A 23,529-nucleotide genomic window follows, 5' to 3' on the forward strand; every position below is an offset into this window, starting at 1 on the left:
TCAACATCATACCCATCCCCCACCCCCACCCCCACCCCCCAAAAAAACTATGCATGTATTTGACCATGAAACTGAATCAGGTCCGCAGATAAAAAACTAAGAGACATAATAATTAGAAATATATTATTTCTAATAACTTTTGCTTTTAAATAAGATTGTCAGGTAATCTTATTCACTTTTGCTTATCATGTTTCACTTCGCGAGAGGCAAACTGCATAGACTTTAATTTGACCAACATTTTAAGATATAATTTTTGCCATATTTATACAAGAATGATTAACAATATAGTGTTTTCATATAGTTTTCGAACATCTGAATTTTAAATATTAAAATACTCTAATTCGATATTTACTTTCAGAAATTAATTAAATTAGTATTCGTAAATGAATCGTGATAAGTAAAAATAAATTTTAGTATTATATTATAAGCTAAAACACATATATATCCACAAAAGTTAAGGCTTCAAAAGGGGGTATATTTTGGAAAGTCTGAAAGAGGTGATTGCCTTTAATTTGTCTGCATGGGTTTGTGGCGTGGGCGTGATTATATTTCAACTTGTCTCACTATATGCTATATTAGCTATATATATATATATATATATATATATATATATATATATATATATACCCTAATATATAGTTGGACCACTTCCATTTTTTATTTTTATTTTAAATCCTACACACATTATGAATTATTACATTTATGCATCTTTCACACTAGCTTTTCACCCTAATAAATTATACCTCAAAGACTTACCTAGATAGATCCCCAAAGATAAAGGGGTGCATTCTTTCCATTCACCCTTTTATATATATATATACACATCCACTTCCTATACTTAATTTCAAGTACTTGTGTGTATTCTTATAAGTTCTAGATCTAGGACAGATGTGAAGAATACTGGATCGTGAACCACTAGCAGCTGAAGCTGCCAGCATGATCTAAACTTTTCTATTGCTCCGTACGAGGAAAGATCAGATCATGTGGCAGCATCACCTGTTGATGGTTTCGCGGAATTTCTATCTCCCTTCATTCACCAAACTCCCAACTCTCAAGTAAGCCCTAGCTATCACAATTTCTTCTTCTTTTATTACTTATTGTTGCAACAAGGGTCTAATTGTGCTTTTCAAGCCATTGTTTGTTGACCTACCCTTGTTCAGAGAGTCGATTGATATTCCTTTGTTGGAAAATTAACTATATAGAGTATGTTGTTAGGTCAATTATTATTTTTTTTTTTTACTGTAGTTGAATTACTTGGAAATTTCTAATAGTGGTACTCATAAATATCACAAAATAGGTTTGGAATTTTCTATACAAGTGAGCAAAAAAACAAACTTACTGTAAAAGGGTTCTAGGCATTCTAATAAAGTGCTATTCTGTTTCATTTGCATATTCCTGTCTATACTAAAAGTGAATCCCTTTTTGACTTTATTTTATGTATTTATTTATTGTGTTTTAATTTTTAGAGTGAAAATTCTGATCTCGATCACTAGACGGAGAAATTATAGGAAAAGGTATAACCTTCATTGTTTTTTTTTCCAATTCAGTTCAAGTCAAGATAGAAAAAGAAGAGGAAGAGCTAGCTGGGATCTCTAATTTGATTGCTTAAGGTAAAAATATGGATATGATTTGAGATTAATTAATATATATGTAGATTATTTTTTCTTCACATGTCGACCATATATATATATACGTTGAAAATAGTAAACTTTTAAGTCATGTCTAGATAATATGTCTTTTTGTTATCCTAAATGCATGATTTTTTGTGTTATATATGAAGATAACTTTTATGGTACTAATGTGATTAGATTCAAGTGTATGTATAAATACTTCTAATTTATAGGTGTGATTTCAAAAGACTATTAGTACCTGTAAAAGGATATTATGTATTTGCTCTGTCCAACAATAGTTGTTTACTATTGACTTGACACACTTTATTACTTTTAACTTTATTAAATTTTATGCTTTGAGAAATGTGTTATATGAATAGACACAAAAAACAATTATCTCTTCATTTTCTGAACTGAACAAGTGTTGTTGGACGGAGGGAGTAAGAGTGAAGTTTTTCTAATGATATCAAATGCCATGAATGTTTATCTCACTCTTCTATCCTCTTTGTGTCTATGATGTTATCAAGGGCATGTTTATATTTCTAACAAATGATATAAAAGAGCATTAGGAAGGCTTGCCATTTGCAAAAAAAGAGTTAATGCTCCAAATTTGTGAAGATAATAACTTTCTTGAAGGACTTCACAATATAGGAAGAAAAGTCTTTTGTGAGTTTGTGTTTAGTATATAGCCAAAGGTTAGATGGTGAGGAAGAATGAATTGTCTATATAAAATTGAATAAACATGTAAACAAAGAGCTAGGATGATGAAAATGAAATTGAAATTGTTAAGAAGATTGAAAACAAAAAACATTTTAAGTTTAAAAAGAGAATGTTCGAAATAATGTTTTGAGTGTCTAGATTCATGTCTTTTAGTTATCCTAGGTGCATGATCTTTTGTATTATATATCTAGGTAATTTTTATTATATCAATGTGGTTGGATTCAAGTGTATGTGGTTAGATTCAAATGTATGTCTTTAGAACCTACACTTCTCACATTGAGTTTAAAAATTTGTTCTTTTTTATTATAACGAGAAATAGTTATTTTTATCAAAAAAAGAATTTTATCGCATATCTGAATCATGAACAAAAAATTCATAAATAGGCATTCTTTAGAAAGGGAAAGAAATGATTTGCAGGAAAAAGTCAAATGAACTAAACTATCAGCAAAGGTCTCGAAAGAATAATTTCACATAAGATTATTTCTTTTTTTAAAAATACTTAATTAATAATTGTTATTCTAGATATATATAACAGAATTAGTATCCCTTTCACTAGTTCGTATATTTATTTTCTTATATTTTAAATCTCTTTATTAAAAATTTTGACTCCGCCACTGATTTTTCAAAAAATCAATTGCATGCCGGTCGATATTTAATATCAACTACACAGTGCACGTCCCTATCGATTGAATACCAGAAAAGAAAAAGAAGGATGAAGTAATGAAAAAAAAAATCAAAAACTAAAAAAAATAATATATATATATATATATATATGTGTGTGTGTGTTAAAAAGCATTTGAAATTTCAGTGGAATACAATGCTACTATACCCTTTTTCTCCACAAATTCTTTGACGCGTTAGATAATTTTATTTACTCATGGGAACAATATAATGAAAACTTGGTAAAAAACAATTCTATTCTAATCTGTTTGGATTAATTTATTTTAAATATTTTTAAGCTAAAATAATTTCAAAGTATTATTATTATGTTTGGATAAGATAAAAAAGTATTCAAGCACTAATTATTAAGTTAAAAAAAATGATTTTGAGTACTTATTATTAAGTCAGAATTAAAGTATATATTCTAATTTTTAAATATATTATGGTAGATTCTATTAATCATTAATTAATTCAATTTTACTTTCCATAAATAAAGAGTTTTAAAATTGACACAGGATATCAATTCCATAATTTCTTGTCATTAGTTGATATTTATTTCATAAATTTCTCGATACAATTTTGTTTCCTCATATTCTCACTTCTGAAAATTCAGAAATTCTATCATACATAATACATTTATTCTCTTTTATTTCTTCAGAACTCCATTACTTGATCACTTCATTAACTAAATCAGTTTGTATTTACCATAATTTTTACATAATTCATACACTAAAACATGTCTATATAAAATTTGGTAGTATAAAAACTGATAGCGTAAATCAATTTGTATATTATGTTTTGATATACGATCTATACACTAATATATGTTTGTATATTATGTGTATGTGAGCAAATCTTAATCGAAAGTCACCTTGAGTCAACTTGAGAAAAAAAACTGACTAGTGATCTGATTTGACTTAAGTATTGGAAAATAACTAATTATGTTTGTGTTTATTAGGTTTTAACTTAAAAAAAATCAATTTCAGACCAAATCAATCCAACATTATATATAATTTTAAAAAGTTATTTTAAACATAAAAGTATTTATTTTGATATAATTTATAATATTTCCTATACTTTTTTCATATTTTTTATCTTTTAACATATTATTTCAAGTTTGAATTAGAATTTTGAATGGTCCAATATAAGTTATAGTCCATAAATATTAGTAACTCTAATAAATCTCAAATCAAATCAATACTAATGCTTAGTGCTAACAAAAAAATTAATAGAACACTAAGAATGACAACAATATTAAATATTTGTTCTTTAGTTTTACATTGATTTAGAATAATTAAAATCAATAACCTAATTTTAGTTTTATTTGATGTTTAGTCATGCAATTGATACTTATAAGACTTATTTTAGCCCTGATTTAATATTTTTAAATTATAATTATTTTCATATGACATATTTATTTGCAATATTTGTTTTATATGATATCATTATTATTTTTATTGTACTCGTATCATATCTTGTATTGTTTTCTTAAGTAAACCTTAGATGTTGTACTTTGATAGGTCCAAAAATTATTTGAAATACAAGTTAATTATATGTTTGTATGAATACTTTATCAAAAAAATTCAAAAATTCGAAAATTTCAAAAAAACTCAAATCGAAAATTTCGAATTTATTAGTTTGATTTGATTTATAAATTTTAAAATCCAGCACGAATGATTTGATTTGAAAAACTCAAACTGACTGATTCATATAATAATTTAATAATATTACTACCCGTGAATGATCTTCTTGTGTTCATGAGTTATATAAATTCATTAGCTATATTACTTGTGTGACCATATATTTAGGACCGTGGTTGATGCTCAGTGGTGGTGAAATAATTCATTCTTCTTGATTAGTTTATTACATTTGCTTCTCTACCTCCAAGATACGGTTGCACTCTACCTCGCCCCACTATGCAGTATTACATCGAGTATGTTATTATTGATAATGCATAAACAAGTCATCATATCACAATCCAATATTGAACATTCACAGATTACAATATCATGTATTACATGAGAAATTAGTAATATTTTAAAAAACGGAAAAGCAAATACAAACAAATTTAACTATAAAGAAAGTAGATTACTCACATTGCCTTCACACCAGCAATCACAACATTAGGAGTCAGGACTATCAAAGAGGTAAGCCCGAGTTAATCATAAAATGTGGTGTACTAGTCTTTAATATAATTCTCTTACATATTATAAATAATTTTTCAAGTTGAACTTACGTTTCTTATTCATATGATTGAGAAGACGAACCAACATTGTTACTTTGAGTCATCTGTTGCTCATTTTGGTTGGTAAATATATTTGATAAAAAAATTATGAAGTTGGTGAATATAAATGGTAAAGTGTAAGTTGATTTGAACTAATAATAAATTATATGTTAGTGAAAAATTTCATGATATAAATGATTTAAAAAGTAATGATATGAATTATAAATTTTATTTATATTTATATATGAAATAACTAACTAGTATATATAGGTGGGGAGGGAGGGATTGTTTTTACAAAATATAACCTTATGAGGTAATTTTTATATTTGAAAAATTACAAGTCGTGATTTTTAAAGAGTTTTAAATTTCATTTCACGATATGAAATTGAATATTTAAACACTAATTTCATCTTATAATTTTATATCGCATGGTCAAACGCCTATTAAAAGAACCGTCAGTCTCCCATTGTTGTCCATCATAGTACTTAAAATTTTAAAATAACGGCAATTAAAAAAAAAAACTTTTACCACACTAATTCAACAAAATAACTACACCACACTGAAAATTATCTCAATTAAAATTATCCCATTTTCTTCTATTTTCTTCTGGTTTTCCTATTCAATAATATAACAAAATTTAGATACTCCTAGTACGTAAATACAATTAGAGGGGGTATGAGTACTAAAATCGATCAACAAATTGAATTGAAAAAAATATTATTGGTTTATTATTATTGGATTATTGAATTTTGAGTTGGTTTTTTAAAAATAAAATATCTACTTATCGGGTTGTTTTCAATTTTTTAATATTATTTTATTGCATAAATCGATAACCCAATAAAATTATAATATTCTACTATTTCACCCCTACACAAATATAAAAAATAACTTTCACATATAACAAACACAAAAATCATATTTGTATTCTTTAGTTATAGTTTGCATAATTGCACTCTATAACAAACTTTATGTTAGCTATGACTATAAATATGTATATTTCACTATACATATAGAAAAGAAGCAAATGTATAATTTGTTTTGATATACAAATACAAAAGAATCAATGTATAATCTGTATTTGTATAAAACGAGAAAAGAGAGAAAAACAAAAGAAATTCAGCAGAGGAAGATCTGTAGTTGTACAATCATAACTGTATAGGACGTACGAAAATATATGTTGTATTTGTGTATACAATTTTTTCTCGCTTTATACAAACACAAACGCGACATATAGATTAGTGTTTGTACAAAGCGAGAGAAGTGAGTGAGATTTGAGAGAGTGGTGAGTGAGATATGGGAAAGGGGAGAGAAGGAAATGAAAATATATCTATATATACAATTTTTTCTCGCTTTTATACAAACACATATAAAAGCGAGAGAGATGAGGGAGAGACCATTGAGATTGGCGAGCGAGAAAAAAATAATTGTCGCGAGCATTATATAAAGTTACATTATTGTTCTGTTGCGCCAAATTATTGGAGAAATAATATATTTATCTTATTAACATTTTGTTATCTGTTAAATAAAAAATTAAATCATTAAAGATCAAAAATCCATTAAAAGTGGTTATAAATGGAGATGTGGGAATGGCCATGGTGGAGAGGAGTATGGAGCAGCCTGAACATTCTTAAACATGGATTCATAAGTTGGCTTGCAATGCATGAAAGATATTGACAAGGAAAAGACTGCAAATGACACAAGGTGTTTATTATGTGGTGAATATGAAGAGACTACAGAACACTTGTTCTTTGAATGCATATACTCACAAAAAAGTATTGACCAAACTAAGCCATTACATAAAGTAATTCACCAAAATAATATTTTTTAAATATTTTACAAAATTAGTATAAACGTAATTCACAGTAACGTTATATATATATATATATATATATATATATGTTGAAGCCATGAAATTAAAACGTATTTCAGATTTTATACACACAGATTCGTTGCACTATTATGAACAATAACAATAAAGAAATTTACATCATAATTAAATGAAAATTGACACAATATATTGAATTTTTGACCAAACGAAGCCATTATTTAAATCAATTTATCAAAATAATACGTTTTTTTAAATTTTTACAAAACTAGCATAAACGTATTCCACAGTAACGTTTTAGGGTATTATTTTTTTTAAAATCTGACGGCGTTAGGTTGAGAAACGTTACTCATAGTAATATTTTACACTAAAAACGTTACTCACAAATACGTTTTATAATACTTGACTTTGAGTCATGTTACGTTTTTTAAGAATTCAATCGCGCAAATATAGCTATAGAGTAATGTTTTACCTTAAAAATGTGAACGTTTTTATTATAAAGATTAAATGTGCTACCATTGCTACTTGCTTCACTTCGTGGGCATTTGCTTGATAGCATTTTTCTGAAGTGTTTGCTTGAACTGCTTTTTCATTTATCTCTTTTTGAACATTTTCAACCTCAATTTGACTAATTACTTTGTTAGTGCAAACTCAGTTTATTAGTCAGCTTTAATAGCAAAGACTTATCATAGGAAAAATGCAGACAGCAGCTCCAATCAACAATACCAATTATGTTTTATCGTACAAACATATATACATCTTCTCTATTTGATACTTATTAGTAATTGACTCAATAATAAGTTTTAGTATAACACCTTGTTTTCGGTCATTACAAGGCTAAGAACAGGAAGAACAGTACGCATACTTGTAAGTCTTTGCCTCGTGATTTATCCTTTGCTTCTTTTTTTTTTTGTTATTACAGAGCCTTTGCTACTTTTTATTTTTTTCTGTACGCCATGCTGGTTAAGATGGTGACTCCCTGACAAGTAAGAACAATTTTTCAATTATACAACCAAAAAAGGAGAAGTTTTGTTTAGAAAATGATGTAAAGATTTTAAAATACCAGTCCCACAAAGCTAGGAAAAATTATACGCTTCTTCTTCCCTCAGGAGCGGCTCAAGCATATTAGGGGCCTAAAGTAAAAATTAAACGGGCCTTTAAACTTAAATTGTTAATAACTTTTATATAATTTATTTCTTCTAGTTTTCACCTCATAATATAACCATTCTTATTTTAAATTATTTTTAATAAGATATAGTACTCAAAATATGTCAAATTTCTTCTAATAATCACTTCATTTTTCATTAAATGTTTATTTTTTCTACAAATAGTATTCAATATTTGTTAAAAAATAATAACGTATAACCTATTATTATAAAAAAAAAATGAGGCTCCTTAAATTTGGGGGCTTAAGACACGTATCTTTTTTTAACACTGTAAAGTCACCCCTGTCTTCACTGTCGATTTCCCACCTCCACTTGCATTCTCGGAATAATTACCATATACTTCATCAGCATCATCCAACTCATTACCTTCTATATCGATGTTGGAGTCTTCTAAATTGTTCATGGCATCAGGTGTTTCCATGAACATTGGCACATGCGATGAGGTAAAATTTGGGAAATTCTCAAAATATTGAGGCTGATAACTCTCAAAGACATTCTCAAGCGACAAAAGACTAGGATCCCTTGATATTTGTGGCGCTATGTATGGGATAATGGGACAATCTCAGTATTTATTGGTTGATGTCATACCTGATGCTATATGACTGAATTCCTGAGTGTGACCCCTTGAAGTGGAACCAATATCACAAGTTGCCTGATCATCTTATGAGGCTACTTCATCCATTTCAATAGGAACTCGTCCTCTCTCAAGTCTCAGTATATAGCACGTGCCCTCCTACCAGAAACACCACCTTTTCCTCGCCTACGAACACCGGATGTAAATGGTCACCTTTTGATTGGGCGCCTTATTGTCAATTAAGACATGAGAATGGTATAAACATTATCAAGTTTCTGAGAGAGAAACCATTACTCATTACTTGTGCAACTTCTAGAAAAGATTATTTTTCAATGTTCACTTTACAATATATATGAATCTTCTAAAAAATAACCCGACATACAAGAATCAAAGTTATTTGATTGAAACTATTTAGTATTCTACAAAACAAAAACAATATAAATACGAGAAGATACGATTCTTAAATACAAGCATTTCTTATACTATTTTATAAGGAAATAGCATACATCAAACACACAAAAAAATACTCTATTCCAGGCTATATCATATTGCTCGTCCTTCGAAAAAATATAAAATCACAACACACCTCGAAAACAATTACATTACTCAGTACCAAAAAGTCACCTGCAAACAAACAAATGATTGATCCACCGCTTTACTACGCCCTCTAGAAACCGCAAGAATTGAAAATGGAGTTGTAAGGGATGGAAATTTCTTGCATCGCTAGTAGCATAAGGGTTTTAGGTAAATGAATTTGAATTGGGGTGAAAAATAGTTGAGGCAACGAGAACGGCGTCGTTTATTTGAGTAGCTCGATAAATAATAGACGTGGGCCTAGGTTACGTAATGGGCTTAAAACGTTACTCATAGTAACGTTTATTCATTTAACGTCGTCAGCTTCAGCAATTTTAGTTCGTTAAATTTTTAAAATAAAAATATCATAAAACGTTACTGAGAAATACGTTTACACTAGTTTTGTAAAATAAGATTAAAACATACTATTTTAATAAATTGATTTAAATAATAACTTAATTTGATCAAAAATTCCAAAATATTTTGAGCAATGTATTTATATATAGATTTGAGGTTGGATTTGAAGTGGGTTGAAAAAATCAAGCGTGAAATTTGAATTCAAATTTGTAAAATATGTCAAGGCTTGTTAGTTCAAATTTTATTTAAATATATAAATGTTAAATTAGATTATTAAATCAGACTTAAGATTAAAGAGTTCGAATTTAAAATTGTCAAGTCAAACTTTAAACATTTTTATTTGACTTTTTATAAATCTAATTTTAAACATGTTTTTGTTTGAAACGTAGACATATATAAGCTTTAGCAAGTCAAACTCCTGACGATAAGTCTAAATCTTTTAAAACTTCAATCTCCCAAATTTTGAAGTAGCTAAACCTGCAAAATTAATGAAAGCATTAAATAGAAGTCGAGTCTTGAAATCGACTGTCTGCCCACTTTCCCAGAGGTCGAGTTTCAGTTGACAATGCTTTGACAATTGGGACTAAACAATTATAGACGACATTATATCTAGTATCTTCACCAAATACAATAATAGCGCGAATCCTAGCGTGAACATTGAATCTATTGGGGAAAGATAACTATAATAACTCATGATTCACGAACCATTACAAATGAACTCGAAAGGAATTTGTTTTAATAATATCTTCTTCTTTTTTGTTATCTCTACTTCTATATAATACTTTACTCTGTTTTTCAAAACACGTTTTAGCTATGATAAAATTCTAAGCTAAAGAAGTCGACTTTAAAGATTTAACTCATATATATTAATAACATAAAAATAATATCCATATGATTAACAAAAAATTGTTCTTGCAAGTTATTGATAATTTTTCAAATATTACCAATATTTGAAAAATTAACCATTTTAAACCTAATTTTCCTTTTTTTTATTAATGATAACATAGAGTAATTTTTTGTGTCGTATGGTAAGAAATAGTATATGTTTACAAAAGACTAGTGAACTCAAAGTTTTCATCACTTCCATCGCGCCTCCAAGAAAAAAAAAATGGAGGCTTCTCTTTGTTAAGCTAATTCGCAGTTTTGTGGACGTCTTCGTCACTTTGGGCACTATCCAAATCGCTGTTGTTGGTAATTAGCACTCTTTTAAGTTGTGGATTTCTTCTTCTGCTTGTTGCTATTGTTTTTTTTTATCTGCAATTGTTAGTCTGATATGAAATCATGGTTTTATGTTCACACCCATCTGCAAATTTATGGTTTTTACAGTGAAAAAATGTGAAGCATGCTGATGTGAGTTATAGCTCCTGTGAACTATTACTAGGGTTTAAGAGTTTGCCCTTTTTTTCCAGAAGAATCTTTCTTAATTTCTCTTACAGCATATGCATTTTACAATGTTCTCGTTGATCTGGGAATTTAGCTGCTTCGAACTGGGATTTAGGAGTTTGCCCTTTTCTCCCTAAGCAAAAAGTTGATTTTTTTTAATTAATTTTTGTTCAGTGTTCTGTGTATGATAGTTTCCAGATTGGTTTGGTTTGCAGTGATTAAGTATTAGGGTGTATTCGGTACGAAGGAAAATGTTTTGAGTTTTGGGCTAGGATTATCCCTTACCTATGGGAGTAGGTTCATTTTAAAAGTCTTTCGAATATAACTTGAACATTTTTAATCCTTTAAGTCTTAACTTAAGTTAATCAATTTTGGTCTCTCTAACATAACGACGTTAAAAACTAATGGTAAACAATTTTTCTAACGGTATGAATTTCAATTGAGAGTGCAATGACTTTCTTGATTGATGCACATTTTATTTCTTTTTGTCTTGTTCATTTCTTAGATTTTTTTATTTCTTTTTGTGTTTCCCATCGAATGTCCAGAGCTCACATTGGAGCCCGGACTAAATCCATATTGCACACCGTAGGCCCATTCGGGAGTGGTCTGCACCCATCCGATGTTGTTCTTCATTTTTTTGGATTGATGTAGTAGAGTTATAGATATTTATAGTAGAGTAGTAAATATACTAAAGAGAATGAGAAACGAAATCAACATATAGTGAAAAATCACTTTTTTTTAGTTTGATAAAAACCCAGATGGTGTTTCTTGCTAAAATCTTACCATAACTGGGTATTTCGCTATCATGAGATCTAATAGTCATTGTTGGAAAAGAGAAGATCAACTCTTCACTTGAGTTCTCTTCTTGTCACAGCCGAACAAAGCTTTTTACAGAGAGATTGGGGTTTTTTTTTACTGAGGTGTTTCCTTGCGTGTGAAGTCGGGGGAAAGAAGAATATGTTAGCCCAATGGGCTTTGTAATTTACAAGTCACATAGGGTTTATTAAGAACTCTTTAAATCTTCCGAGAGCAAAAAGGGCAAACTCTTTAAATGTGTTTGCCCTTTTTTCCCGGAAAATGTGTTTGTCCGATGGGTTTATTAAACCTCCCCCCCCCCCCTCTCTCTCTGTTTGTGTCTGTTTGCTTTTAAACTTCAATTGTAGCTGTAATTGTTTGGATGCATAGGTGATATTGGACATTTGAAGGTTTAACATTATATACTACAGATAAGACAATTGTTACAATTGGTTCGTGCCTAAGCATAATTTCCATATGTGACAGGAGTGAGCTAGTGAGGAGTCATATTAATACTTACTGTAAGCAATCAAGTGCAATAGTTTCAACAAGTAACGAAGTACTAGTGGTGTCAAATGGACAGGCTAGGTCATCATTAGGCGGTTAAAAATGGTGCCCTTGTTCAAAGTTGGCTTGAGTCAATTTGGACTGAATGGATTATAACTCAGCCCTTCCAACTCTAACATTCTTTAGTTTTTTGTCTGTTTTATAATTTCCTTAGTTACCATTTACCAAATCAACTAAGAAAAATAGCCTATTTTTTCTTTATAGAGAGGGAAAATGTTTGAAGTTGTTGATGATCTTTTTTGGTACTTAACAAACTTTCTCTATGGTTTAATTTATGTTGTGTGTGAATTGACTGATAATTGCATTTACTCCCAACTCAGCTTGCTCAACTCTGGACGAGTTGGGCAGGATACACTTTTAGTCTGTCTTTGGCAGCTTCAAATGGTGGTAGATAGAGTCTCATTCGAAATTTGAGTAGTCGTTGACTCCTCTTAAGATGGTTGCAGAGACTTCTGCTCCAATCTGCTGTCTATGTATGGAAAATATATCACATGTTTTTGTGTCTTTCCTGTCATCCTCTACCACCCTCCCTCCATGACACCTATGATTAAGAATTCCATATTTGCGAGGATAGTTATATAGTTTGATCTAACAATCAAAGAATTATTATGAATCTCTTTCGTTCAGAATATTTCATAACTTGAAATGATATTTCAGCATCATTACGGCCTGAGGTACAGGATGAGTAAGAAGAAAAACCCTCTTGTATTCTTAGATGTATCAGTTGATGGAGATGCTGCAGAAAAAATTGTTATTGAGGTAATATATGAACTAAATCTTACCAACCTTCATGGATCTCTTCCTCTTTTGGATATTTTTTTTTTCTTCCATATGAAACCATGTCTTGAAACTGTTTTTGATATGTCCTATGTTCAAATGAGCGTTATTTTTTGGAAATGTGCAGCTCTTTGCAGATACTGTTCCAAGAACTGCAGAAAATTTCCGGTCGCTCTGCACAGGTATATTTCTCGATACTTTATTTGCTTTGTGCTAAATGGGTACTTCGTTTGAGCCTTGAGGCTCCCATAACCCCTCTCCCGGGGAATAAGAAAAAAGTAAGGAAAAGCTTCTTCAGTTCTATCTTTGTCACATTTCTAGTCTGGATAGGAATTAAGCAAAGGTTCTAAATGTGTGTTACTTAGTGGAATATAAGTCGTGCATCATTGTGAAGGGCCTTGAGGAAAATCTTCTGTAGGTCAGTGAATACCATCATTATGCTGCTCTGGAATTGTGAGACTATCCATTGTTTTATTAAGTCCCGTTGCCTTAATGAAAATCGTAACTTCCCTGTCATAGTGTAGGCCTAGAAACACCATACAAAATTCTGCTCCAAAAAATTGGAGACTGTCTAGTGTTTTGTGAATTCCTGTTCTAGTCAATCAAAGTATGATTTTATGTATCCAACATTGAACTAGATTTACCCACCTTTTCACCCAAGCAAATATCCCAGAGTTTTATGCTAAATAACGATCTTTTTGACAATCATTTTGATATTATATGTGAATAATAATAGCTATAGTCCAACAATTTCTGGAATTTCAAGTGCAGGATTTGCATTTTTTTTTGGATTAAGTTATTTTATTGTCCCTTTTTTCCCTGAATAAAACTGTGCTGATTAGGAAATGTAATGTTATTTGTGGTCAAAGGAATTGGAATGATTGATTTGTAACTTAGAGCGGGAAGTTTATTTCTGTTGATGCTTGTTAGAGTGTATATCATTGGTTAACTGAATGTGCTATTGTATCTGTCGAGCTGGAAGTTTATTTGTGCTGCTGCTTGTTAGAGTGTATACCATTGGTTAACGGAATGTGCTATTGTGTCTGTCTTAAATCCTCAATCATGAGCTAATGTTTGGGATTGAGTTAGGCCCAGTGTTTATTTTTTTGAAGTTTTAACATGGTATCAGTGTTACACCTATCCATATGGCTTGTTTTCTAATGGTGGATCCCGCATGTTATGTTCCATATGGCAGTTATCCAAATAGGGAAATACAAGAATGAGGTCTGGCTCTGATATTATGAGAAAATAGACCATGGGCCTAGTTCAACCTCTCTAATTGTTCGAGTCTGGGCGTGTCGGTATCTCACATTGATCAAGGGAATATGTTGTTGTCTCCTTATATGACCTTAAATTATCCTCATCTAAATGAGTTAGTTATTGGGGTTGAGTTAGACGCAGTGGTCATTTTCTTAAAACGCTACTAATTTTATTATATTTTTGATGAGGGAAAAGGTTGGTTTAAAAATTTGAATATCTTCCGTTTCATGTGTGCACCGAATCATTAAGAAATCACATATTCCTGCATAGAAATGGATCATCATTGTGAATTGGTCTTTTGATTATTATCATTGTTTTCATTTTCTACATTAGTAGATTTTTCCTTTCATTGGCTTTCAGTGCTTGCATGATTTCACGAGCATAATTGGTTGATCTTATGAGTGTTGTGATTTCAATGATATGTTGTATTTTGAAGGTGAGAAGGGAGTTGGAGTATCTACTGGAAAACCTCTGCACTACAAAGGATGCTTATTTCACCGTGTAATAAAAGGGTTTATGGCACAAGTATGTTCTCTCTCTCTTTGATATTACATTCTTTGTCCTTTGGAGAATTAAACAATTTAGGAGTATGATGTATCTTTATATTAATTTTACCTAAGTTCGGGTATCATAGGAATAACAATAACAATTGTATCTTCCAGCTTGATATGTGATAATTCCGGAATATGGGTTTGAAGTTCACAAGTTCCTTTTTTTCCTGCATCGGCACAATTATTATCTTAAATCATGTAGCCCCATCTTACTAGCCCTTCAATATGATGAGTAAATTCTTTTGTGACCTTCTCTCCTAATGTATGGGATAACGAAGGGGTTGTTTTATAGATTTTACGAATCTCTTGTGAAGCAGTATAGATATATTTCTGTTGTACTTGTCATTTATTTTAAATGAGAAATTAATTGTGCGAGGATAAATATCAGCTGATTTGTTTCATGCGCTGTTAGGGCTTGGTTTGATGAATAAAACTGTCAATTAAGAATATATCCACTTTTTCCTTTCTGTTTCTTCTGCAATCTGCATAAGGCTTCTAGATTTTCCCTCTTAGTCAATATATTGGGGATTTATCGTCAGTCCCATTACCTCTTTCTGTTTTATACAGGGTGGTGATTTCTCCAAAGGGAATGGTATGTTTTTCTCCTTCTGGGCCCTGAACTGACAATTGGTGCAGAGGATCTTTAACTTCAACTTCTTGGCCAGACAAGTAAGGCACGAACTTTTAATGTATTGCAGGCACTGGTGGAGAGAGTATATATGGAGGGAAATTTCCAGGTAGATTAGTCTATATGTTTTTAGTGGTGAATAAGTGGTTATATGATTGTGATGCTGATTGTAATTTTTTTCTCTATTAGATGAGAACTTCAAAGTTGCCCACACGGAGGCTGGTCTTCTCTCAATGGCAAATAGTGGTCCTAATACAAATGGATCCCAGTTCTTCATTATATTTAAGAGAACTCCCCATCTCGACGGGTATTTATCTGATATATATGAGTGTACATTAGTTTCAACCATGTTTTGTCTTTCACTAAGAACCCTGACATACCTCTTGGCTTGTACTCCAAATCCTCTACTAGGAGAATAAATAACTTTGGTTATAACAGTGTGTCAATACCTAATTCCTATCGTGAAGCATCTACATTTCTGCTGCAGGAAGCATGTTGTTTTTGGAAAAGTTGTAAAGGGAATGGATTTAGTGAAGAAAATTGAACAGCTGGGAACAGACAGTGGGAAGCCATCTGGGCTTGTGAAAATTGTGGATTGTGGCGAACTGTCTGAGAAGAAAAGTAATGATACACCCAAAGCAGAGAAAGGTGATTTTCTCTCTCTAAGACTAAGACTACTCTGCTGCAGTGTTACTACCTTATCTATAAGAGATTGTTGTGTGGTCTTGTTTCTGTTGTTCATTCATATATTTTTTGCCTCACCTCTAGGGAAAAATAAGAAGTCCGCGAGAGCTCTTTCCTCTGATGATGATTCAGACAGTCAAGAAAAGGGGAAACGCAAATCATCCACCAATAGAAGGAAAAAGAAAAAGAGGAGATACTCTTCATCTGATTCTTACAGTTCTGAGACAGATACTGATTCCTCTTCAGACTCTGATTCAGATTCTAAGCTGGACTCCTATTCTTCTAGTTCTTCAGGTGATGGAAGGCGTAAGAAGAGGAAGAGGTCAACTAAGAAAGAAAGGAGTCGACATGGGAAGAGAAAAGGTAGAAAGAGCACGAGCAGAAGAGTTGATCGAAATAAAAGATCGAGACGCAAGCGGTATCATTTATGTCCGCCCTTATTTGTGTTATTAAGCTTTACTTGATTGCTGGTTCAGTTGATTTATTTTGTTTTCATTGCATTCAGGAGCTCTGAGAGTTCTAGTGACACAGACAGTCAGAGCATGAGCAGCAGCAGCAGCGGTGATAGCTCTGATGATGAAAATGACAGGCCAAATAATTCTGCACGAAAAGGTCAACTTCTTGTTTATTCACGGAGGTGGAAAAACATGAATTATAAGCAGATTCACCAATTTATTCGTTGATCTTATGTTACAGGTTTGGTGAAGAAATTGTCAAACCCTGTCAAAGGACAAGCTGTTTTGAAGCAGCAACAGAATCTTGAAGAGGGTGAAGTATCTAAGAACGCTAAGCTTCCAAATAATGGTCATGGTGGAGATGTACAAAACGACAGGACTCTCTCCACAAATCATCAATCTGATAATTCGAGCAGATCCAGGTTCCTTCCTTAGCTTTACTGAATGTTTTATGATGTGGCACTTCTTTTTGTAGCTGCTCATATTTGTTACATATCTTCACCAAGTGGATTCTTTCTCTTTGCATGATAAACAGGAGCACAACACCAAGTCCTAAGGGGAAGCCAAGACCGAGCGGCAGGAGCAGTCGAAGTATGAGCCCAGAAAAAGTACCTGGTAGACTTGGTCAAAATGGTGCAAGTCTTCCAATTGAATCAAAGGAGAGAAGTCTTTCAAAAAGTCCTCCACCAAAAGCTACTCAGCCATCTCGCTCTAGTCCTGTCAGGGATTTATCCAGAAATCATTCTCCAGATGGAACTTCAAAACGAGTCCGTAAAGGTCGTGGCTTCACTGATCGTTATTCATTTGCAAGACGCTATCGCACCCCATCTCCTGAACGTTCATCTTACAGGCCTCATTTCCAGAGTGGGAGAAATTTTCAGGGGAATCGTGATAGGTAAAAGCGAGTTCAAAAGTAAAAATGTCTGTGAGAGGAGCAAGTCTGTTATGCATGCTAAAATACATTGTTATCTTTTTAGGTACTCAAGCTATAGAAGCTATTCTGGTCGCTCTCCACAGGTACAGTACAGACGGTCACCAAGAGGCAGAAGTCCCCCCAGGTTTTCCTCTTGAATCTCTGTCTATTGGTCTTTTTGTTCTGAATGTCTCTTCATACGTCCAAAGTTCCAGTGCTTCAATATGCTCTGTCTATGATATCTGAGTTTTGGTATACTCTTTTGGTTCTTTTAGGATTATAAGCATGTAAAAATGACTTAACATCCCTTAATCCCCTTTCCGTTTTCTTTGTTCATTAGATACCAGCGCAGGAGTCGAAGTAGGAGTGTTTCTCGCAGCCCTAGGCGTGAGAGTCGTCGATGTAGGAGCCCTTCACGCAGTCCTTCCCCTAGAGAAAAGCGGCAGCCAATCAGTGACAGATTGAAGTCTCGTCTTGGGCCTCGTGTAGATGATCAGCATTCTATTCCAACTAGGAGGTCAGCCTCAAGATCTAGAAGCCGCGACTCTACTACTCCTCGATCCCCTTCTGCTGCTCCAAGGAAGCACAGTAGGAAAGTAGGATCCGCATCACCTAATAGTTCGAGATCAACCTCCCCACCTCGACCGAGGGGTCTAGTCTCATATGAGGATATCAGTCCCTCTGGGACAAACTAATCTCTGTACCCTTCATGCTCATATATGAGTGACTAAATTTGCAGAAAACTTTTGGCCTAGGTTTAAACCTTGTTCCATCAGATGTTCGCTTAGCTGGGATTTCCAACTCAATTTTATCATTTTGTGTTTCAGTAAACTAGCAGTTCGACATTGAATGTTTTACTTATGGAAAAAGGGTCTCATTTAGCCTCGTACTATAAAAAAAAGTTATTTCTCAATAGTTGAGATATCGATTTGGCGTTGGGTTCGTATACAAAGTTTTGAACTTATAAATCATTTCTGTTGATCATATGACATTTGATGACCCTTGAGCTTAGCTATTTGATGAAAGAGCTAGCCAAAAAGGATTATAATAAAGTGATTATTATTGAGACAGGATTTCACTATTATGAAATGGTGAATTAGAATAGGGTTCACCTATCTTGTTAGGAATAGGGTAGGTGGGCATTCGTACAAGAGCAATGTCAAGTTGAGTCCTATCCCATCAGTGTGTTGACACCAACATTAAAATCTAGGAGTCGTTCCTTTTCTATTATGATAGGATTTGTTATATCTAATGTAAATTTTATGCATTTGTTAGGTTAGCACTTTGAAATATTATACACATGTCTCTTAGTTATAGACGGATAAATTATTCAAATTTAGTGGATAAAAGTATTGTTAGACATAAATAAATATGGTTGCAATACGTTGAAAAGATAAATTCTAAGTTATATGACATAACTAACATTTTACACAAGTGTTGTTCTTCATTAAACCTTTTTTGCACTTCCAATACTTGTGTAAAATTATACAAGTTATAATAAGATACTATTATATATATATATAAACATGGTGTACTATTTTGAAGATATGGAAAGGATTTACTGCAAAACAAATAGTAGGAGCATTATAAGGAGTAACAAACTCACCAGGTTCAAATAATAAAAGTTTGAAGTCATCTGAAAAGAGCTATAGTAAAGGAGTAGAGTCTACATTTGGAAAATTATATCAACTTTAGTCGAGACCAAGAAAATTCTAGGCATAAAAGTGAGATGCACAACTGCGCTAACTAGAACCAGGTGCAACGGTACAAGGATCAGCCAGTAGTATTAAGTAGCTTGGTCTCTCACAGAGGTTCGCCTTCAGGAACAACCTGGTCTTTAACCCACATGTAAATAGGAACCAAAACATAGTATGTTGCTGCAGTTGCACCCAGAAGGAACCGCAGCATAAAGACAAATGGATTTACAGGTTTTGTCACATCTTCTGCTTTTGGGCCAAGCTGCAATTATGCATACAACAAGGCTAATATAAGTAATTGAACGAACATGGGTAAAAACAATGATAAACTTTGGTTCTGATAAAAGGAGATATTGCTCTTGTACAGATCGGAAGAATGTGCTCCGGAATCTAGTGGGATAAAAGGAGATGCAGGAAAAGCCTAACATCATAACATACATTCAAAGTTCACTTATTAGAACTTGTAAATGGTGAACATATAACTATTTGTTTAAGGAATGGTATCATGATGTCAGAGACGAAACTAGAATTTTGAATTTATATAAAAGACATCTTACTGGGTTCTAGATGAATTATTTATACATGTGAAGAGAATTTTTAAACACAAATACAAGGTATGGGCCAAACTTTATCAAGATATTACAGACTGCTCACTCGAACAATTAACCCTCTCCCAATAGAAGAAACAAAGACAATAAAACTATCAGAACAGGAAAACCAAATTATGTACTCTTAAATAAGTAATTTTGTTTTAGGGCATTGGTGGAAGTACATAAGAAATTACCTGCAGTGGTGAATCCCCTGGTGTAGACTTAACACCAGTAACAGAACATCCCATGATAAGCCCATGCCTTCGAACTCCACGATACCATTTTGGGCCGATCTTCTTCAGTTGTACGTCCGTGAATCCTGCCTTCTCAAACCACTCTATGTATTCTTCCTCCTTAGGGAAGAGCATCCACACATCAGCAAAGAAACGAGACAACCAAAAGGTAGGGTGCACAGGACCGATTAAGCACGCCTTTCCTCCAGGTTTCAGAACTCTGTATGCCTCTCGGATTCCACGTTGTGGGTCCGGCCAGTATTCAATACTGAGAGGAAAAGACGATCAAAGAACTTAATTATGACAAATTCCAGAAAATCTTTGCAGCTTTTTTCAATTGAAGAATGAAAATATCAAAACTAAAATCAATGCACCTATCTACTGCCAAAATATGTACTTATTAGTTCCGAGTTTAGTATCCATACAAACTATCCACGACTTGTGACTACTGCCTTACATATTGTCAAAAGACTTTTCTCATATTCTTTCGCATGCATAGAGCTTTCCAACACCACATTACAGATATACCATCCAAAACAGGTCAAGAGGGACAGGGAAGCATAAACCATGCTTGAAAATGACCGACCATATGGAAAATTAACACACAAGTGTTGAACTTTGAGACCAAATATCTGCAGAATCAAAACCAGTCAGTGGTACTCACTAAGACTAATGCTACTGTGAAACACCATTCTATCAGATTAAGTTAAGCCGTAACATCCAAAAAACCCAAAGGCAATCAACTACTCCCTCTGTTTCAATTTGTTTTCTCACTTTCTTTTTTAGTCCGTTTCAAAAAGAATGTTTCTTTGAACTCTTTAATTTCAACTTTCTATTTAGACAGGTTTAACGCCACAAGATTAAAACGCACCATAGTATTCAAAAGTATTGTCAAAACCATACCAACAAATTGAAACGGAGGGAGCATACTATAAGCAACTTGAAAGCGGAGCTAGAAAAATTAAAGAGGGAGCAACATAAACCTTCCAGCAGATACATATCTATCAGCATAGTCAGTTGAGAATGGAAGATCCTCAGCATCACCCTCAATTATCTTGCATTCTTTCAAAGGCTCCTTTTCCTTAGCCTTAGCTAATTGATGAGGAGATTGGTCAAGAATTGTAACATTCTTGGCATCTACATGCTCAACTATACCCAATGTAGTGAAACCAGTGCCACCACCAACATCCACCACAGTCAAATTCCTGTCATTAAGATCAGCTGGTTCAAGTGCATCATCCCTCATATCTTCAGTCCAATGACCAGGATTAATAACATGATCATACACAATAGATAAAAACCTATAAAACCAAAAAGCTTCTTGTTTGTGCTGTATGAATCTTGGCTGTGAAGCTGGCCTAGATGTTGAAATACTGCAAATTGGAGCTAGGGTTTTGATTTTATAACTGGTTCTTGATAAACCCAGCTTGGGAAATTGATTCCCATTGAAATCTGAACCAACAAAGCCTAACCCATTTGGGGAAACTCTGTTACAAACACTCAAACTTTGAGTTCCAGAGATGAATATTGAATTTGCCATGATTAGTTGAGCAAATGCAAGAAATGAAAGTTGTCAAAATCGAAGCTTTAATGGGTACAAAACTATTGAAAAGCCTAATTTAAGTCATAAATCAACAACCCAATGGAGTTAGCTGAGATTTTAAGAGTAAAGAGTAGCTATTTGAAAAAATGCAAAAGTTAATGGGCTTTTGTGACACACTCAGCTAATTCATCGATTTTATATTAGTTGATCACTTTTAATTTGTGTTAAAGAAATTATAAATAAAAAAATAATTTTTACTTTTTGAAAACTTTGTTACAAACAAATATGAATACTTTTTAAAAAAAATAGTTGCAAAAATAATATAATAGAAATTTAATTTATATTTTCTTGATTTAGTAAGGTAGACACTAGTATATGATAATTATTTAGAAGTATAATAATTAATTAATATGAGACGAAGAAAATATTATTTAACTTTTTCTTGAATTAAACTAATTAAATTGCTACACATCTCATTAAAGATAAAAGAAATTTCAAATTAAACTATTCAAACTCCAGATTACTCATTAAAAATTTTAAAAAATATTTACCACTTTTAAGATATAGTATACTGATTATTTTCTCTAATTATTTGTATGTAGTGCTCAATAAGACTAGCTATCAAAATAATAAATAACATAAATACACTCATCAAGTCTAGTAAGTAACGCCTGAACTGACCAATATGGAGTAGACATGAACTCCTTGGTCCATCACCACCTAAACCAAATTTATATTTTATAAAAATTGGCACACTGAAGTTAAAAAAATAAATAAGAATATTAAATTTTGTAATTTTAAACTAAGATATATCAAATATATTAAAATATTTTTAATCTTATAATTTTAAACATGTAAAAATTGAAATTAAAAAGTTATCAAAAGAATTATTTTTTAACGGATTAAGAGAGTATTATATTATTCAAGTCATATTGGTCAATTGTTGTTTTAATTAAATAAACTGTTTAAACAAAAAAAAGAGACGTATTTTGCTTTTAAATATGTCTAAAAAGAATGATTTTTATTTTTTACAATACTTTAATTTTAACTTTTTTAAAATCATAATTAAGGTCATAAAATTAAAAAACGTTTTGATACATTTAGCATAACGTTAGCTTAGGATTATGTGTGGAGAATAGTATTTTTAAAGTTATGTTAGATAACATCACTTGATTGAAAAAATTTCTCAGCTACTACCCTCATGATCATGATGTATAACAACTTACTTATTTCCTATGGCTGACTTGCTAACAAGTTTGTGTAACAAGAGCTTATTTGACTTATAAGTGTAAGTCCTAAGTTATAAATTTTTGTTTATATTTATTATTTTAAAAAGAGATAAAAGTGTCAAAAACATATTTAAATTATTAATTTTTTTTTAGTTTCATACCTAAACTATTAAAAATGTGAGTTTCGTACCTAAACTATCACTTTTTAGTTTGAGAAACACACCTCAATGGTGTGTGTAGTGCACTCTCTCTTTTATATGAAAAAACTTTGACACATGACATTCCACATTGATAAAATATATTATCTAGATAAAAATTAAATAATAAAAAATTAATATTATTAAAAATTAAAGATTATTATCCATATAAAAAATTACATTATTTTTCTTATCTCACTCCATCATCTCCTCCATGTACCCCTTCTCCCCCGCGACAATGTCACCTTATTTAGAAAAAAAATCATTTATAAAATATTTGTAAAAAAATCATTTTTTATCCTCCCCCTCCCCCTCCCC

At 31.8% G+C, this 23,529-nt stretch overlaps 2 protein-coding genes and 1 long non-coding RNA gene across 3 annotated transcripts; 2 read left to right on the forward strand and 1 right to left on the reverse strand.

The window, feature by feature from the left end:
- The first annotated feature begins 700 nt into the window (after positions 1-700).
- LOC114074095 lies at positions 701-2,068 on the forward strand. The gene is made up of 2 exons (XR_003574571.1): positions 701-1,055; positions 1,548-2,068. It is a non-coding gene; the product is annotated as an uncharacterized LOC114074095 (long non-coding RNA).
- Positions 2,069-10,723: 8,655 nt separating this feature from the next.
- LOC107031217 (peptidyl-prolyl cis-trans isomerase CYP63) lies at positions 10,724-18,668 on the forward strand. Its single transcript, XM_015232506.2, has 14 exons — positions 10,724-10,900; positions 13,112-13,213; positions 13,359-13,413; positions 14,928-15,016; positions 15,610-15,634; positions 15,741-15,779; positions 15,860-15,977; positions 16,158-16,318; positions 16,439-16,772; positions 16,860-16,966; positions 17,051-17,231; positions 17,345-17,704; positions 17,787-17,867; positions 18,063-18,668. The coding sequence occupies exons 2-14, from the start codon at positions 13,136-13,138 to the stop codon at positions 18,415-18,417; spliced, it is 1,983 nt and encodes a 660-aa protein (XP_015087992.1). The 5' UTR covers positions 10,724-10,900; positions 13,112-13,135; the 3' UTR covers positions 18,418-18,668.
- Positions 18,669-19,525: 857 nt separating this feature from the next.
- LOC107031218 (2-methyl-6-phytyl-1,4-hydroquinone methyltransferase, chloroplastic) lies at positions 19,526-21,782 on the reverse strand. The gene is made up of 3 exons (NM_001323468.1): positions 21,226-21,782; positions 20,204-20,510; positions 19,526-19,681 (listed from the first exon to the last, which is right to left on the reverse strand). The coding sequence occupies exons 1-3, from the start codon at positions 21,780-21,782 to the stop codon at positions 19,526-19,528; spliced, it is 1,020 nt and encodes a 339-aa protein (NP_001310397.1).
- Positions 21,783-23,529: the final 1,747 nt, after the last annotated feature.

Source organism: Solanum pennellii, chromosome 9 (genome assembly GCF_001406875.1).
Source record: "Solanum pennellii chromosome 9, SPENNV200".
NCBI classification, from domain to species: domain Eukaryota; kingdom Viridiplantae; phylum Streptophyta; class Magnoliopsida; order Solanales; family Solanaceae; genus Solanum; species Solanum pennellii.